This window comes from Engraulis encrasicolus, chromosome 1, assembly GCF_034702125.1.
Source record: "Engraulis encrasicolus isolate BLACKSEA-1 chromosome 1, IST_EnEncr_1.0, whole genome shotgun sequence".
Taxonomy (NCBI): Eukaryota; Metazoa; Chordata; class Actinopteri; order Clupeiformes; family Engraulidae; genus Engraulis; species Engraulis encrasicolus.
This window is the reverse complement of record NC_085857.1, coordinates 28,265,527-28,282,082: the sequence shown is the minus strand read 5'-3', so window position 1 is coordinate 28,282,082 and position 16,556 is coordinate 28,265,527. Positions and strand designations below refer to the sequence as shown.

At 42.5% G+C, this 16,556-nt stretch overlaps 1 protein-coding gene across 2 annotated transcripts in view; it reads left to right on the top strand.

Moving 5' to 3' along the window:
- The window catches only part of LOC134449623 (uncharacterized), a 93,384-nt gene extending 79,107 nt beyond the window's left edge, over nt 1-14,277 (top strand). For both annotated transcript variants that reach the window (XM_063199656.1, XM_063199666.1), the window contains 14 exons: nt 1,686-1,735; nt 2,581-2,710; nt 2,984-3,069; nt 3,390-3,513; nt 3,966-4,156; nt 4,477-4,567; nt 6,110-6,233; nt 8,611-8,798; nt 9,246-9,401; nt 10,396-10,529; nt 10,914-11,068; nt 12,223-12,317; nt 12,732-13,011; nt 13,489-14,277. In XM_063199656.1, the coding sequence (XP_063055726.1) occupies nt 1,686-1,735; nt 2,581-2,710; nt 2,984-3,069; nt 3,390-3,513; nt 3,966-4,156; nt 4,477-4,567; nt 6,110-6,233; nt 8,611-8,798; nt 9,246-9,401; nt 10,396-10,529; nt 10,914-11,068; nt 12,223-12,317; nt 12,732-13,011; nt 13,489-13,577 (1,893 nt within the window). In that variant the 3' untranslated portion in view covers nt 13,578-14,277. The remainder of the gene's footprint in view (nt 1-1,685; nt 1,736-2,580; nt 2,711-2,983; nt 3,070-3,389; nt 3,514-3,965; nt 4,157-4,476; nt 4,568-6,109; nt 6,234-8,610; nt 8,799-9,245; nt 9,402-10,395; nt 10,530-10,913; nt 11,069-12,222; nt 12,318-12,731; nt 13,012-13,488) is intronic.
- The last annotated feature ends 2,279 nt before the right edge of the window (nt 14,278-16,556 follow it).

Here is a 16,556-nt window from a genome sequence, read left to right as displayed (position 1 = left end):
AATACACATAATTGCTTATTGCAGTAATCATGTAGCAAAAATCTGAGTATAGCAGGGTTGGATACGTTCCGGCAACCCTCTGATCAGAGAATCGTATATGAGAGAGAGATAAATCAGGCGGGTTCTTTTCCGGTATCCACTTTCCATTGGGTGAACGCCCCTTTAGGAGACCTTCGATTAGGAACAAAGGAGTCCCCTTAGCGCTTTAGATGGCGGTAGCGCACGTCTTGTGCAAACGCCACGAAAAGAGAAGAAGAAGGAGGGACAACGCCCCCTTAGGAGACCGAATTTTGAGCACACTCCTTTGCATTGGATGGGCGGGTTTTATCGGATCACTGTCTTGAATAGACTCCTTCGTGACGAAGCAGTGCTGCTTTTGCTAAGCAGTGGGCATGCACACTTTGCCAGTTTGATGCATTCTGGTTAGAATCTTCTAACCACAATGCATCAAAGTGCACATGCTCGCTGCTTAGCAAAAGCAGCACTGCCTCGTCACGAACAAGCCCAATATCTCTGCTCTGATCTTAAGACCGCCTCCCTAACCACTAGACCACGGCTGTCTTAAAGGGATGGTTCGGAGTAGATTCACCCTAATGCCATTTGAACCGTGACATCCATCCAGTAGTACATCCAAAGTGTTTTCTGGTTTGGGCTTACATCAGCAGAGTTACCGAGTAATTCAATGTTTATTCCGGTTAGCTTGGCACAAGCGCATATGGATCCCGGACACTATCTCCAAACTTACCCCACAAAAATCACATGTCACGACACCAAACTTCTACAGTAGTACAAATATGGTATGTACTCACAAAACGAAGCATTTCAAAATTTGTAAATAGTCCAGGAGTTTATTATTATCAACATAAGCAGAGTAGCTTTTCTGCTGCTAAAGCTCTGCCGACGTTACTTCCTTCTTCTGAGATTAGCCCGTAAAAGTCCTCAACGAAGCTTATTATATTTACATTAACCTACATTACAATGCACTTAGCCGACGCTTTCATCAAGCAGTGGAGCCAGAGGTTTGTTTGGTCCCATTTAAATCAGTGTTCCCTCAAACTTTTTCAGGCCGAGGACCTCTTTGTCCCCTCTAAAAATATTCAGGGACCACCTGTCAACTGAATTGACAGTTGAAAGGTACTTATTTGACACTGCTAACAGATCACTCACTTTTTTATTCACATTACAAGTCTGCCTTATTGTGGTGAAAATGATACTTCAACTATGTTTAGTTTTGTAATTATGTTACAAATATAGCCTACTGCTAATTCGTCTTGGAAAAGTACAAATCCCCTCGCGGACCACCTGAGCGATGTCGCGGACCACCAGTGGCCCCCGGATCACACTTTGAGAATCACTGATTTAAATACATGGTAAGGAGAAAGAGGGTAGGGACAGTGGAAACGCAACGCAATAGACACATGATCAAAACAAAACGGATAAAAAGCACAAAACTTGGACTCCAACATCTCCCTCAGTGAGTGTCCTTTTTCGATTCGCCATTAAGACACCTTGTACATTAAGTAGATGGTTCAAGATGGTCCCTACCATATTTTAGTGCATGAAGAGATTTATGATAATAACAATAACAACAACAACGATAACACCAACAACAACAACCACCACCATCACCATCTTAAATCATAATAATACTCATGATAATAACATTATGATTTGCTTTACTTCAGGCTGTTCTGCTCTTCGATACGGTTGCTGTTGGAATGTCAAATGCAAGCCAGTAAGTCCAAATACTATTACAATAAAACATGAATAAAAAAATAAAAGTGTGTCCCTATAAAAAATTACCCAACCCTGAAGTTTATGATTCTGATTTGTCTATGAACTATTGTCTTGCATGGTGTCTTGTTTGTTAAAGGGTAACCTCTGCCAATTGCACTATGCTGTTGTATTTCTCACGCTACCCTTGACTTGTCAGTAGTTGGTGATGCTGCATTTTTCGACTCAGCCCTTTCAGAGATCTGAGCTATTCTAATGGGAGCAGACTTTGTTTACATTAAAAACGTTCTTAACAAATGCCCTTGCAGGGCAGAGCTATAGGGAGGGCGAGCAGGGCATTTGCCCCAGGGCACAGGGCGCTCTTGTATTGGTGGTGGGGGCCCTATTATGACCTTGGCAGGCCATATGGGGGGCCCTATAAGTGTTTTGCCCTGGGGCCCTGTGTGCAATTGTTCCGCCATTGGGCCTACTCCACATATTATCCCAAAATGTATCGCTGTTTGCTAGTAGTCTGCTGATGTTGCATTACCTTTTGGATGTTATTGGGAATAAATCAAGATGTTTTTTTTTAAATGTAAACAAACGCCTGCCCCATTACAATGACCAGGATCTCGGAAAAGGCTGAGGAAAAAAAATTAAATTCTCAGATACTGACAAGTCCAGGGTAGTGTAAGCATTACAACTGCATGTCGAAATTGGCCAAAGTTATCTTTTAACACAAACGTACACATGTATTGATTGAAGCGTGTATATTTGTGTGTGTGTTTCTATGTACTGTGTGTGTGTGTGTTTCTTTGTCTGTGTGTGTGTGTCTGTGTGTCTGTGTGTCTGTGTGTCTGTGTGTAGGATCTCGTTCCAAGTGCTACAGGGCTTCACGTGTACACGTGTGACAACTCTGACCAAGATCAAGGTCAAAAGTCTCATCAAGGGCTGCCGGAGACGCAGGAGGCGCAAGCTCAAACTCAAGCAGACACAGGTAGACAACAGACACGCACGCACGCACGCATACACACACGCGCACACAAGGGCGGAAAGAGATGCAGGAAGCTCAAGGTCAAACTAAACCAGAGAGAGAGAGAGAGAGAGAGAGAGAGAGAGAGAGAGAGAGAGAGATAAACAGACACAGAAATTAGACCAAGAAATACAAAAGCACAATCTTACCTGGCAGCCTCGCAGATATGTGTGTTACTCCTGTTGCTGACCCCTGTGTTTGTGCATGCCTGCGTGCGTGTGTGTGTGTATTTTCTAGTTGTCCTGCATGTACTTCCAAATGAGGAATGAACCTGATGCCTCAGACTACTCTCAGTGGCCTGCGGATATGCTGCTCTACTACGAGTGAGTAACTAACACACACATACACACACACACACACACACACACACACACACACACACATGGGCACACTACTACACACAGTTTTTTGGAATTGAGTTATTGAGCGTGCGTGCGTGCGTGCGTGTGTGTGTGTGTGTGTGTGTGTGTGTGTGTGTGTGTGAGAGAGAGAGAGAGAGAGAGGGAGAGAGAGAGAGAGAGAGAGAGAGAGAGAGAGAGAGAGAGAGAGAGAGAGAGTGTGTGTTCATTTTATTTCTTTGTGTGTTTTTATCCCTCCCTCTCTATGTTTCGCCCTCTTTCTCTTCCATTCTCCCATTCACCAGTTACTCTCAGGTGACCAACTGTGTGAGTTACTTCACTGAGCTGGGCTTTGCTGACTTCAGTGTCCTCGGTCCCGTATACCAAACCAAGAAAGCCCTTCTTCGCCAAAACGCTTTAACGTGTCTCGTAAGTCATCCATCCTTTAACATATCTAGTTTTTGGTAAAAGTCGTTTGTAAGCTGCTTTCGATTAAAAAATATTAATATAACCTCCTTAATATAACTATTAATCCGTAATATAACATTATATGTCCTTGAATTCATTTATGTCACCGTCTTACTAGCTACTCCCAAGTCCTATAACTTTTTAATTTAAAATGAACTTTTACTTTGAAATTAGTTTGCTTTCAAAATCATTTAAATCCCTGTCTTTGCGCTGTCTTCGCTTTATTATAGGGCATCACTGGGACTAGCCTCACTGCGGATACATTCGAGAGCCTTTCTAGTTTCAAATAAAACGTTATTAGGGGTTATTTATTAGTTCTGTTAGTTACTTTTTTATTTGATTTGCATTGACTTGATTGCTCTGCCTTCACTTTATTCCCAATGTAATTTACAATGTTCCTTCTTCACCAATAGGGCATCACTGGTACCAGTCTCACTGCGGCGAACATCAACATTCTGGGCAACATGATCTGCTCATTCGACGGCTCCTACATCGCGAACTCTGACCCCTCCATCCTGGAGACCCTGAAGGGCTGTGATGACCTCACCGACTCCCAGATCTCTGGCATGGAGACTCTTCTCCTCACTGGCAACAGCACATATGGGTATGTTAGATCGGCTCCAGTGATTGGTTGAATGTGTAGCCACACTGCTCTGTCACTGTCTATGATTGGATGTTTGTGTAGCTGCACTGCTCTGTCAGCCTGTGAGATTGGCTCTTTGCGAAGTGCCATGCAGACTACTCTCCACTTGAACGCCACCTACACATGGGCATGTTGTTGGGCTCGTTTTTGATGGAGCAGTGATACTTTTGGTAACACTTTATTTTAGGGATACATCTATTAGCACTAATACATACAATGTTAATGCCTGCATAAGTAACTTGTAAGCCATGTACTAAGGATATTGTTTTTTATTACCATAGAGCTCCATCAGAATGGACCCGGCGAACTCTGGAGGATTTGGTGCCGCTGCCAGTGTGGTTCACATCCAACATGTGGAGCGAGATCCCAAAGGTAGCATACACCTGGATAGCCTGTTTATATGAATTATATTATATTATATTTTATTATACATGATTATATTATATTATATTATATTATATTATATTATATTATATTATATTATATTATATTATATTATATTATATTATAACGCAAGGCATGCAGCAGCAGGGAGACTGAGCATCCCAAAGAGCAATACCAATGCATTTCTACGCACTGTTGAATATAGATCAATTAAAGCATGGAACAATTTGCCAACCAAATTAACTATATTGAATAGTAAAGTGGTTTTTAAAAAACAGGTGAAAAAACATCTGAGCCTATCATATATAAACTAGGGTAGTGCAGAGGTAGAGATGTTTGTCACAAGGTCTTAAACCATTATTATAGTAATTTATGTTTATGTTTATATTAAACGTTTTTTTTTTTCTTTTCAATGTATGGTGCTTAAATGAATGTACAGATTTGTGTAGAACTTTTTTTGTGTGTGATTTTATTGTTGGACCCCAGGAAGAATAGCTGGGTTTGCGCCCAGCTAATGGGGATCCTAATAAACTAAACTAAACTAAACATATTATAACCTAACATGTGGAGAGAGATCCCAAAGGTAGCATACACCTGGATAGCCTGTTTATATTCATTGTAGCCCCTTAATGCACGCCGTACCTCCTGTGGCACGCTGTAATAGACATTGAAAGTTAACTACTACACTACTATGACAGTGTACAGGGCCTTTAGTAATACATTACAACTTGGTCATTGCCATTCTGGTAACAACACATTTTTATTTACCGCGTCTTAAGGGGATATTATATTATATTATATTATATTATATTATATTATATTATATTATATTATATTATATTATATTATATTATATTATAACCTAACATCTGGAGAGAGATCCCAAAGGTAGCCTAGACCTGGGTCGCGTGTTAATGTTATTTTATTTTATGTAATAAGGACCGTATTCAGTCAATGTGGTTCCCCCAGTCATTATATCTCACTGGTGCCTCTACTATGTACTGTACAGAATTTGTTAAGTTTGTGTGTTGTGTCAGTGCCCCGTCACTGGTCAAAAATGGTCGGTGCCCCTGGGCACTGTGCCGCTGGCCCTTATGGATAATCTGGCCCTGTGTGTAATGTAATGTAATGTTTGTGCACTCCTTGCATTTTGGGCAGTAATGTGCAGTAATGCGTAGTCATGGGTAAGCGGTTAGGGTGTCAGACTTGTAGCCCAAAGGTTGCCGCTTGGACTCCCGACCCGCCAGGCTGGTGGGGGGAGTAATCAACCAGTGCTCTCCCCATCCTCCTCCATGACTGAAGTACCCTGAGCATGGTACCGTTCGGCCACACTGTTCCCCAGGGGCGCCATTGAGGGCTGCCCCCTTGCACTGGTGAGGCACAAATGCAATTTTGTTGTGTGCAGTGTGCAGTGAACACTTGTGTGCTGTGGAGTGCCGTGTCACAATCACAATGGGAGTTAGAGTTTCCCATTTGGGCTTTCACTTCACTTCACTAATGTAATGCTTGCGTGCTCCTTGCATTTTGCAGAGAAGGGGTCGAAGTTTCTGGAAGAAGAACAGGAGGCAGCTGAGGAGGAATGGCGTGCCCAGGCGGAGGATCAGGAGATCATGGCGGGCGTTCAAACAAGCTCACCGGACCAAACGGGCCGCAAGTGAGTGGACCAGTCTGACATCTCTCCATCGCCAGTGTAACAGATGCCCTCTAGTGGCCTGCTGGGAAATCCAATGCTAGCCTCGCGGGCCATCCTACGTACTTCCGCTAAGAGACTTGGCTCTGTACTATGTCTGGCGACTGTTTTCTGTGGAGCGATTGTTGAGCGGCAGGATTTGGCTGACCAATCCTCCCCAGAAAACAGCCAACAAGCGAATCAGAGCCCCACGTGGGGACAAAAGGGGGAGGACGCTTGTGGCGATGACGTAAACTTCTGCGCCAGAACCATTGGTCTGCGCTACGTTGTTGTTGAGTAACTGTCGGCGATTGGGTGAGAGTTGTCCAATAATTTCAAACCATAACTGAGTGCAAACTTCCTGCTTCCTGCAATCGCGTCAGATCACAACCTCCAGACCATGAGCCTGTTCCAATATTCGTATTCGTATTCGTGTTTGGGTACGCAGGGCGGTTCCATTTCTAATCGCGGTGGTGAAGTGTACTGTAAACTACCCGGATAACGCCGTCAAACTGGCTGTTTTTTGAAGTGTGGACTTATGTACACTTTTTGCACTCAACGGTCGCCATGTTTGTTACGTAGTTGAGTGCCAGATCGGTCAAACTGCCGAATCTCTGTGATGACAGCATACGTAGTTTTGATTCCAAAGACAATAGCCATGTGTTTAAGAGAAAGGGGTAACTTTGAAAAATGTCAAAATTTGATTAGGCCTACTAAGATTTGCTCCAGATTCACTATACATTGCTGGTGTTTCCAGACGCGCGATTTGACATGTGTCAATTCAGCGCGTAATGCTTGCAACTTTTTTGTGCGTAATTTATGACCGTGCGCGCCTTGGCGCATTGATACACTGGAGTTATGCGGTCAGAAAAGTGACCTAATAGTGGGACTACTTCAGGTGTGCATCTATAGACAGTTAATCAACACCCAATTTAGCGCGTCACAATGGGAGATTCCAGACTGCCGTGGTATAAGTCAACATAAGGAACAGCGTCTTCCATGATATTGGCAGTTGGTAAACGCTGATGACACAGGACATCCGTCATTTCCGTGAATTGTATCAGACAGAACATGAATTGGACCTGAACTTCACCCTCAAATTTTGCCATTAAGTTGAGGGTGGAAAGTGCACTGCATCTCAGTACACACAGTGCACAGTGTGGAGAATGGAACACGCTCCATGAATACGAAATGAAATGGTAGTATTATGGGATGGTCAGTACCAGGCTAATCCCACGCAGCTTTGCTTTATCGTTCTGATCTAAGGACGTCAACAACCGAATAACAATTCACTTCAATCGATTTAGTTTTAGTTCATCACAATTATTCAGCAACTTGACTGGAGAGAGACCCAGGTGAAATGGGCATGACGAAGTGCGTGAGAAGAGGGGTGTGAGGAGTGGGAATATTTCAATCACAAAGAATATAAATGGAAATGAATTTAAGTTTAGCATTTTATCTCATTTTAGCATTTTATCTTTATTTTAATTTTTATATTTAATTTCTTGGGAAGCATTGAGATTGGGGGACAAGGGGGATGGGACTATTTGCTGAAAACACTCAACTACTTCATAACAACATTGCTATGACATTATTGACAGCCTTAAGTAACAGATGAAGACATAGCCATTACTATTTTGATGACAGTAAGGTTAAAATATAGGCTCTGTGCTAAGGGGTTACTGTAATTCGATCGATAAGGTCAATCAACTAACAATTAATTAAATAATCAATTATTTGCATCCCTAATCAGTTCTGAAAGACAGATCCATCATATCTCTGACAGATCCACCATGTCGACACCAGATGCCAAACCAGCTTTGCATACACCTAAAAATGTCTCAAGTGTGATATGATCTGCCGATTAGCAAGGCTAGGACATTTCTGCACCTAACCCCACATTACTCCTGGGACTGTAATCAATTTCAATTGTACTTTCTTTAGTAGCCTCTTAGTGCAGCTGGCGGGCCTATTCACTATTTGCTGAAATTACATCATAACAACATTGCTTTGACATTACAGAGAGCCTTAAGTAACAGATTAAGACATAGCCATTCCAATTTTGGTGACAGTGAGGTTATAACATTGGCTCTGCGCTAAGGGGTTAACGGATAACCTCTTGAGAGGAGATCACATTTTCAAGGGGGTCCTAATCCTGTTTTTAGACAACTAAGTTGGAACTGGGTTAATATTGTCTGATATTTCATCTGAAATTCAAACATCAAAACACTAATGTCAGTTATATTAACAGATAAAGACAATAAAAGCACTTTTTAACAAATATTTTTGAAAATGTGTATAATTTTTGTACTACACATTGTACCTGCTGACATCTACAGTATCTGACCTTTTGTTTCCACAGCAACCGAGTGCACGGTGGGGGCTATCACCCAGGTCCAAATCAACGACGACACCTTCACCATGGATTACGACACCACACAGTTCGACGCCTGCCTGAGCCTCGATGTCCTCAAGGGTAATTTGGCAGAAATTTCTGACTCAGCCGACGAAGAGAGCTACCACGAGATCATCCTGAGGAAGTTAAATGAGGTAAGTCATATCATCACATTGTTGTGTTAGTACATTACGGTTCAAATTGAACTTTGGTGCGCGCCATCGGGTCTGTGAAAGCACCCTGGCTTACATAACTTACTAGTGGTGCGTTTCTCAGCCAGTTAGCAACATGGGTATAGTAGTTGCCAATGGGAAATTACATTGCAAACAACAAAGTAGCCAACGTAGTTTGCAACTATGGTTTCGGGACATGCACCCTAGGTTGCCACACAAACTCTGACTACTAAAATCTTAAACTGTCTAATTTGTCATTGCTGATTTCCCCTCATAATAGGGATGTTTCAAACTAAAAACACTCACTGCACGTTATTAGTGCTAACATAGCTTAGGTCTCAATACAAACTCTGACTTCTAAAATCTTAACCATCAATCTATTATGTCATTGCTGTGTGCTCTTTGTGTCCCTCTGTCTCTGTCCCCCAGGCCTACCCAGAAGGTCTCTCTGATGACACGGTGCAGATGCTGGGACCGACGTCCAGAGCGGCGAGCGTTGATGACATCAGCAAATGGAATATTACCAAAATCGACACTCTGTCCCTGTTGATGAAGTCATCGGACGGCGAGTGGTCAGCCAATCAGGTGAGCTTCTCTTTTCTTTTTATTTCCTTTTTTAATGTGTTATTGGTCTGTAATGACCTTTATTGATAGGACAGACTGAAAGGAGACAGGGAAATTAGTTGAAGAGAGGGGTGGGGTAGCGTTTGGAAATAATGACCCAGGTCAGACTCGAACCTGGGCCCTCATGGGATGGAGAGAGGTCAGACAACCCAGGGAGTTTTTCAGACCGACAGAGCACAAATGTGCCATGAACAAAGCTGTCACCATCATTAACATCTAATCTGATACAGCGTGAATAATACAATGTAATAACATGTACGTATAATAATATTACGTCTGTACTGTATATTTTTATTCTACTTATTTTAGATCAAAGAAAGCTCCCGCACACTGTTCACATTTGCATGGTTTAATGCAACGTTTCGGTCTACTGACCTTCTTCAAGCAATTCAGAATTGCTTGAAGAAGGTCAGTAGACCGAAACGTTGCATTAAACCATGCAAATGTGAACAGTGTGCGGGAGCTTTCTTTGATCTAACGTTGGTGACTTTGGGGTTCCACTCCTACGCACCTGACCAAGGAGGTGTGCAAGAAAATCTTCACTTACTAAGTATTCTACTTATTTGGCAGGGACAATGCCGTGCACATTATAACAAAGATGACATGGCAAGGCCATGACAGAACTTATAGTTGTGTATACATACATAGACGGTTTATAGCCAGATGGTTAATTTGCAACCGCAGTCCTTACCTACCAACCTAACATAAAGTACTACTGGTAAAATTCTTTCAGTATTCATAAAGTATATTCTGATCTACTCTACCATGCTATACCACTTCTTTTCCGTCTGTCTTCTCTCTCTACCCCCCCCCCTCTCTTTCTAACCACCTGCATGTTTCTCTCTCTCTCGCTCTCGCTCTCGCTCTCTCTCTCTCTCTCTCTCTCTCTCTCTCTCTCTCTCTCTCTCTCTCTCTCTCTCTCTCTCTCTCTCTCTCTCTCTCTCTCCCTCTCTAGACGGTGGCCATCATGTCTAAGTACCTGGCAGCAGGTAACAGCATGGACAGCTCTGCTCTGAATGCAGTGGGAGGCTCCGGGCTCTGTAGTCTGGACGCCAGCGTACTGGAAGGCATCACCTCCGACAACCTCAAGTCAGTTAATATTACTATTTTTATTATTATTATCACCAATTATTATTATTGTTATTGTTGCTGTTATTGTTATTATTATTATAATACATCAGCGTACTGGAGGGAATCACAGCCGACAGTCTTAAGTCAGTGTTGTTGTTGTATTGGAGGGCCTCCCCTCCGACAGTCTCAACAAGTCAGATATTATTATTATTATTATTATTATTGTTAACCCTGTTATATAGATTTTGGACAATAAAATACACTTAACTTGACTTGACATATTAGGATTAGTATGTAGTAGTAGTAGTAGTGGTGGTGGTCGTAGTTGTAGTCATAGTCGTAGTCATAGTAGTAGTTGTATCATGCCTGTTATTCATTGGTCCCTTAATGTGTTTCCCACAGGCAGGCGGACGCCCTGAACGTCACCAGTTGCAGCCTGGACAAGAAGAAGAGTCTGTTCCCCATCGCCCAGGCAGCCTTCATCAGCCAGAGTGTCACCAAGAGGTCCACCGCCACCGTCACCGCCACACAGTACCAACTCATAGAGCCCTACACAGGTAAGGAGAATACCACTACTGCTACTTCTACCACTACTACTACTACTGCTTGTACTACTATAACTGCTACTGCTACTACTCTGTACCAACTCATAGAGCCCTACACAGGTAAGGAGAATACCACTACTGCTACTTCTGCTACTACTGCTGCTACTACTACTATTAATAGTACTACTATAACTGCTACCACTACTACTGCTACTACTATTACTACTCTGTACCAACTCATAGAGCCCTACACGGGTAAGGAGAATACGACTACTGCTACTTTTCAGCCTAGCGAGCTAAACCCATACAGCTGAAAGCGGCCTCTAGGGGCATCTAGATTTCTAGGCTAGCTACTTCTACTACTACTACTGCTACGACTACTATTAATATTACTACTATAACTGCTACCACTACTACTGCTACTACTATTACTACTCTGTGCCAACTCATAGAGCCCTACACGTTTTCTTCACGGCACCTACTACTACTACTACTACTGTGACTGTAACTACTACTACTACTACTGCTACTATTACTACTACTATTACTACTATTTACCTGAATGATGGTAGTTTGTACCACTACACAGTACCAGTTCATGTAATTAGTTCATTAATAAGTGTTAATAAAGCTTTATGATTACTGTAAAGAGTTAGTTTATTCCTAAAATGTTTTGTAATTGATGGTGTTGCAGTGTGTTGTGGTTCAGGTGGCGCCACAGATTTGTTTGTTATTAGTTATGTTTATTACATTGCACTGCACTGCACTTAGCTGACGCTTTCATTTATTCAAAGCGACACTTTACATTTATTACTTTCCATGGTATTGGTTACAGGCACTGGAGCAATGTGGGGTTAGGTGCCTTGCTCAAGGGCACTTCAGCCATGGATGGAGATGTAGGGAGAGGTCAGGGGGGATTTGAACCTGCAACTCTAACCATTAGGCCACGGCTGCCCAGTTTATTTTCCAGTTATGAAGTGTTGTAATAATGTTGTTGTGCATTAGGTGGTGCCACAGAGTCGTTTGGGATTTTATTAGTTGATATTATTATTTTTATTATCCAGTTATAACGTGATGTAATAATGTGGTGCCACAGAGGCATTTGTTATTATTAGCTGTGTTTATTATCCACTGTTATGATGTGTTGTAATAATGTTGTGCATTAGGTGGCGCCACAGAGTCCTTTGTGCGAACGCTGGTCGACTCCAACGTCGATATGGACATCGACACTTTCCTCGATCTCGACCAGAGTGTCATTCAGGTGAGGAGGAAAACACGCATGCACGCACGCACGCACACACACACAAACTTTTTGGTTTGAGTGTTTGTTTATGTCTACCAGACTTTGAGGGTGTCAGACATGCGTAAACTACTGGGCACACATGACCTGAGCACCTACTCATCTCATATTCTGTCTTCCCTTGTGTGTGTGTGTGTGTGTGTGTGTGTGTGTGTGTGCGTGTGCGTGTGCGTGCGTGCGCGTGTGTGTGTGTGTGCGCGTGTGTGTGTATGTGCGCGTGTGTGTGCGCGCGCGCGTGTGTGCGCGCGTGTGTGCGCGTGTGCGTGTGTGCGCGCGTGTGTGCGCGTGTGCGTGCGTGCGTGCGTGCGTGCGTGCGTGCGCGTGTGCCTGTCTGTCTGTCTGTCTGTCTGTCTGTCTGTTTGTCTTGTCTACCAGACCCTGAGCGTGTCAGACGTGAGCAGTCTACTGGGCAGCACCAACGTGAATGACCTGGCCACCTACTCTGACAACGCCGTCGTCAAGGACTGGATCAGCCGCCAGTACCAGTCCGATCTGGACACCCTAAGCCTGGGCCTGACCGGGGGACGCGCCACCCCTAGCACCCAGGCCACCACCACCACTACTACTACTACTACCACTACTGCCAATGTGGATGGGAATGCGGATGCCAGCACTGCTGCCACTACTACTGCTGCTACTGGGACAGCTACCACGGGTAAGAGAGAATGTGTGTGTGTGTGTGTGTGTTGTGCTGTGCTGTGCTGTGCTGTGCTGTGCTGTGCTGTGCTGTGCTGTGTTGTGTTGTGTTGTGTTGTGTTGTGTTGTGTTGTGTTGGGGTGTGTTGTGGTGTGGTGTGGTGTGTTGTGTTGTGTTGTGGTGTGGTGTGGTGTGGTGCGTAGAGAGTGTACAGTAGATCTGTGTCTGTGTCTGTGTCATAGAGAACAAGAGAGAGAGGGAGTTTTTGTGTATTTTTGTTAGTTTTTGTGTATTTGTATGAATGTACTCTAGTCATAGGTGTGCACAGATAGGGACGAGGTGGTGCTAAACCACCTGCCCCTTTACCCTACTGGACAAAAAACGCCCTTTTGTAAAGTTATTTTTTAAAACTTTATTCTCTAATGTACCGTGGTCCATATTGGCATGATAAGCTACAAAGCAAGAGCTTCATTGCAAAATTCTGTATATCCAACAGGGAGTGGAGGAACGAATGTGAAGCCTGCCCATGGTCTACACTGCCTCCTGCTGGCCATAGTGACAACTGCACTTTACCTGCTCCGCTGATGAAGAGTATATACAAGGGAACGCACTGAAGAGATTCGGAGCCAGTTTACAGCCATATTTATCAATATTTTATTTTTACACCATATACTGGTACGCTAAATGTATGTATGAAGGGTATGAAATAGATATAATCTATCATGTAAAAACATTTTAATTAATTTAAATCCCGAACCTGACTTAACTGTGTACTACTTACAAATGTATGTTTTTTTTTGTTGCCATTTTTGATTTCATGATTCATAGAGGGCCCAGCTATTTGGAGGAACAGTACAAATTGTCCATGTTGGCATTTTGTAATTTTTGATCACACAGTTTAAGGGGAAATTCTGACCAATTTCAACATACTGTTGTTATTGCTCTTGCTACCTTTGACATGTCAGTACGAGAAGACTGAAGGGTTTTTTTTCGCTCCTTAGCGGGATCCTGGCCAGCGAACTGAGTGGATAGTTTGTTCACACAATGTAGGGCACAGACAAGTAAAAGATAGCGTGAGCGATACAATTCAGTTTTGAAATTGGTCAGAATTTCACCTTTGATTGAAAATTATTTTTATACAGTATGTCCTGTTTACTGACCTATTACCATTTTACTTTTAATGCTAAATGAAGGAAACAAGAGAGAATCCATGTATATACTGTTGTAGAGCTATTACATTTGCAACGACCCATTTTGGATTAATGCTAAGCCCAGTTAATGACAATAAGTGTGTTAAGCTCGCACCACAGCAACGGCACTATAATAATGATGCAATTGAACACCTCTTAAAGGGACACTGTGTGAGATTTTTAGTTGTTTATTTCCAGAATTCATGCTGCCCATTCACTAATGTTACCTTTTTCATGAATACTTACCACCAGCATCAAATTCTAAGTATTCATTATGCCCGGAAAAAGTGCTCTTTTAATACATGAAAAGGGGGATCTTCTCCATGGTCCGCCATTTTGAATTTCCAAAAATAGCCATTTTAGCTGCAAAAATGACTGTACTTGGACTATCCTAGAAAATATTTGTTTATTACTTAGTAAACTTTCATGTAAAGATCAAATTTGGCAATAGGCAGCCCAGTTTCAATGAGCAGCATAGTTGCAGTACCTTTTTTGACCATTTCCTGCACAGTGTCCCTTTAAGAAGAACAATAGCACTTAATTTAAAAAGGCCAGTTAAGAACAGCAATACGACACATCTGTTGACATCTTCCATCCATTTTTGACTAAATGATTGTCCAGCACTTTAAAGAATAAATGTGTATACTGCACTATGTTTAAGGTCCACCAATGAGCCATCCATTTGTGGACCAGTGTCTAAGGGGGGGAAAACCCTTAGAATAAAAACAAATAAAAAACACATTAGCCCCTAAGGACTGCCGGCCAAACGGAAAAATGGCCTATATATCAGAGGATCAGTCTAGCCCTGAACGCCGCCCATGGCAGGCAAATACAAACTTCTGCCAATGTCTTTTGACTGCCAGTCCTTGTAATTTTAAGTAGAGATGCACAGGATCCAAGATCCGGTCCCGGATCCGGCAGGATAATAGGGTTTTTTCACGGGATCCGGATCCGGTTCCGGTTCCAGGATCCAGGATCCGGTAGCCGAGGCTTTTCAGTCAAAAAAGTTTGAGCCAACATGACAAAAAGGGCCCACATGTGCGAGTAGGCTATGTGTTTCAACCCTTTCGTAGGATTCGGTATCCGGTTCCGGATTAAGCAGTGGATCCGGTATCTGGCAGGATCCTAAAAATCAGGATCCGGTGCATCTCTAATTTTAAGTAGAACTAACTAGACCTACAGTACAGAATAATAATGTAATATTTTCAACTGAAAAATATTTTTTTGTGGGAGGGCTTCAATAATAAAATCATTGACAATATGTATACTAAATGGTGTGCTTGTTTTTTGTGTATGTGAAGCCTTGCATTTCTCCAACTCTGGTGGTAATGCAAGTGGAGGTCCTGAAAATGTACTGTATCCTCGATATTTAAAAATATTTTAATTACTGTAAAACTGTAGGTCAGACATACCGTAGGTCTAGTTTTAGTTGATATGTAGTAGTGGTGTGCATTGGCACTGCCCTCACGATTCAATTCGATTACGATTTGGGAGGTTTCGATTCGATTCAATTCTACAATCCATTGCAATGCATTACATTTCTACTGCAAGCAAAGCAAATGTTTCATCAGTCATGATGAGGCAATACAAGTAGTCAGATACTGAGCAACATTTTATTGGCTGTTTTCTCTACCACTCTTGCAGTTTTCAATGATTTGAAGTGCTTTTATTTAATTTAACATTCATTTGCTACTGAAATATCCACGGAAGTAATTGAAACTTTAAAAATGTGCCGCATTGATTCTGGAATTTGCCGCATTGAATTGAATTGTCCATGCCCCGAATTGCATTGCATATTTGTCGAATCGATTATTGTTGACACCACTAATATGTAGTGACCATACTGTACCGGTATGTCTACTTCTCCTCTGTCTAATTGTCCTGCAATGCCCTCGTTTCAGGGCTGTAGCAGCAAATGTTTGGAATCGGCCCTATGTACAATCAGCTCCAATGGACCCCCCAGCCATATTTCATAAGACAGTATATACAGTACATGGGGCCCTGGTGAATCAGTCACACTTTGCCACCCTGAATGACTCCCCTTGTGAAAGACCACCAGCTTCCACTACTAGCTACTCCCAATCTACAACTTGAGCCTGGTTGTTGTCAGACACTAATGTGTTAAGTGTTGGGTTGCAAAGAGGTGGAAAAGTTCCAGAAAATCTGGATCTAGAATTTTCAAACTGGTTACCTTCCTATGCTGAGAGTGAGGTAGCACTTTCACATTTTGCTCATTTCACACTGTTGATCTAATTTACAAATGAAGTCACAGACAGACCAAACATGGATTTTACAGAGCAAGAAGTTCAGTATTTCCTTGCTGATTATCCATCAAAATGTGCAATATTTGCACTTTCCCACTTTGAAAATCCCT